Source organism: Peromyscus californicus, unplaced genomic scaffold (assembly GCF_007827085.1).
Source record: "Peromyscus californicus insignis strain IS unplaced genomic scaffold, ASM782708v3 Scaffold_3__1_contigs__length_106647218, whole genome shotgun sequence".
NCBI lineage: Eukaryota > Metazoa > Chordata > Mammalia > Rodentia > Cricetidae > Peromyscus > Peromyscus californicus.
Genome location: NW_026294551.1, coordinates 73,814,920 through 73,816,830, shown reverse-complemented (window position 1 = coordinate 73,816,830; position 1,911 = coordinate 73,814,920). Strand labels below are relative to the sequence as shown.

Sequence of the window (1,911 nt, the reverse complement as noted above, 5' to 3'; positions counted from 1 at the left end):
AGTTCTAGCAAGTGCCCCAAAACTTTGAACCAGAGCTTTCCTATCTGAAGAACAGAATAGAGAGAAGACTGGACTGATGGGATGGAATATCAAATTAGAAGATGATAAGCATGATTTTTGAGTATTTGTAGAATACTAGAAGTAGTGTTTTAACCCATACTCCTTATAGGAAATAATGAGTTGAGTTTTAGTATTTGTGCTTCTGAAAGAGTATGGGAAATTTCAATAGCAGTTCACCAGAGAGTTTCATTTTGGTGGGTTTCTCAGATTGGCCTCAGCTACAAGTCTTCCTTTTTGTCACTATTTGGATTTTCTACTCCCTGACTATCTTTGGCAACACAACCATCATCGCTCTTGCAAGACTGGACCTTCGACTGCAAACACCCATGTACTTCTTCCTCTCCCACCTCTCCTTCCTGGACCTCTGCTACACCACCAGCACTGTGCCCCAGCTCCTGATCAACCTTCATGGACTTGACAGGAAGATCAGCTACGGAGGTTGTGTGGCCCAGCTGTATATATTTCTTGCTCTAGCCTCCACAGAATGTTTGATTTTGGTGGCAATGGCCTTCGACCGCTATGCTGCTGTGTGTAACCCACTCCACTACACCACTATCATGCACCCCCTTCTCTGCAGGGCATTGGCCCTCTCCTCCTGGATAGGAGGCCTTGTGAACTCTGTGATTCAGACTGGACTTGTGATGGCCATGCGACTCTGTGGCCATCAAATCAATCACTTCTTCTGTGAAATGCCCATATTCCTGAAGTTGGCCTGCGAGGACACAGAAGGAACAGAAGCTAAGATGTTTGTGGCTCGAACAATAGTCTTAGTGTGCCCTGCAGTTCTGATTCTAGGCTCCTATGTTCACATTGCTCGGGCTGTACTAAAAGTCAAGTCAATGGCTGGACGCAGAAAGGCTTTTGGGACTTGTGGGTCCCACCTCATGGTGGTGTCTCTCTTTTATGGCTCAGGTATTTATACGTATCTTCAACCAGTCCACAGATATTCTGAAAGCAAGGGAAAGTTTGTTGCCCTTTTTTATACTATTGTTACCCCCATGTTCAATCCTTTGATCTACACCCTGAGGAACAAAGATGTGAAGGGGGCTCTGTGGAAGGTGCTAAGGAGAGGTACAGACTCAGGGTAAGAGGTGAGAAGAGCTAGTAAAATTTCTGGGGTAGCTCTCATATCTAGAATCCCATCTTGATCATTGGTCACAGCAAACAGCCCAGTAGTTCTCAGGATTTTTTTTTTTTTTTTGGTTTCTCGAGACAGGGTTTCTCTGTGTAGTTTTGCGCCTTTCCTGGAACTCACTTGGTAGCCCAGGCTGGCCTTGAACTCACAGAGATCTGCCTGGCTTTGCCTCCCGAGTGCTGGGATTAAAGGCGTGCGCCACCACTGCCCGGCAGTTCTCAGGATTTTAAACCTTCCTTTTGAGTACATTATAAGAGGCTGTCTCTTGAGATGCTTTTTAGGTCCTTATCTAGGGTCATCATACAAAACAGAGTAAGATGTTATTTATATTACCATTTTATTTACTTGGAGAGTATATTCTGGCCAACTGGAAAGCAGTAATGGGCTATAGATATTTGGGGCAGTAATGGTCAATATAGTTAAATGTGACATTACTTTTCATCAAGTCAGTTATTCCCAACACAGATGGCACTAGTTTATTAGATGTCATTAGTTTACCATCTATTTTTTAAGCAATTGTGGCCCTGGCAACACCCTCCCAATATCTTTTTTTTAACTTTCTTTTTATTTGTTCTTTGTGTCTTTCACATCATGCATCTTGATCCTATTCATTTCTTGTCCCTGTGTATCTACCCTCTGCCCTTTCAGTGCCCGCCCAATAAAACTTGAGAGAAAAAAGAATAGAAAAAAAGAAATCTCGTCATGGAAGCTGTAAT

The 1,911-nt window shown here is 43.3% G+C and overlaps 1 protein-coding gene across 1 annotated transcript; it reads left to right on the top strand.

Annotated features, from left to right (window-relative positions):
* The first annotated feature begins 212 nt into the window (after window positions 1–212).
* Window positions 213–1,148, top strand: LOC128122524 (olfactory receptor 10-like). The gene has a single exon (XM_052758153.1). It carries the CDS (start codon window positions 213–215, stop codon window positions 1,146–1,148), a length of 936 nt encoding a protein of 311 aa, XP_052614113.1.
* The last annotated feature ends 763 nt before the right edge of the window (window positions 1,149–1,911 follow it).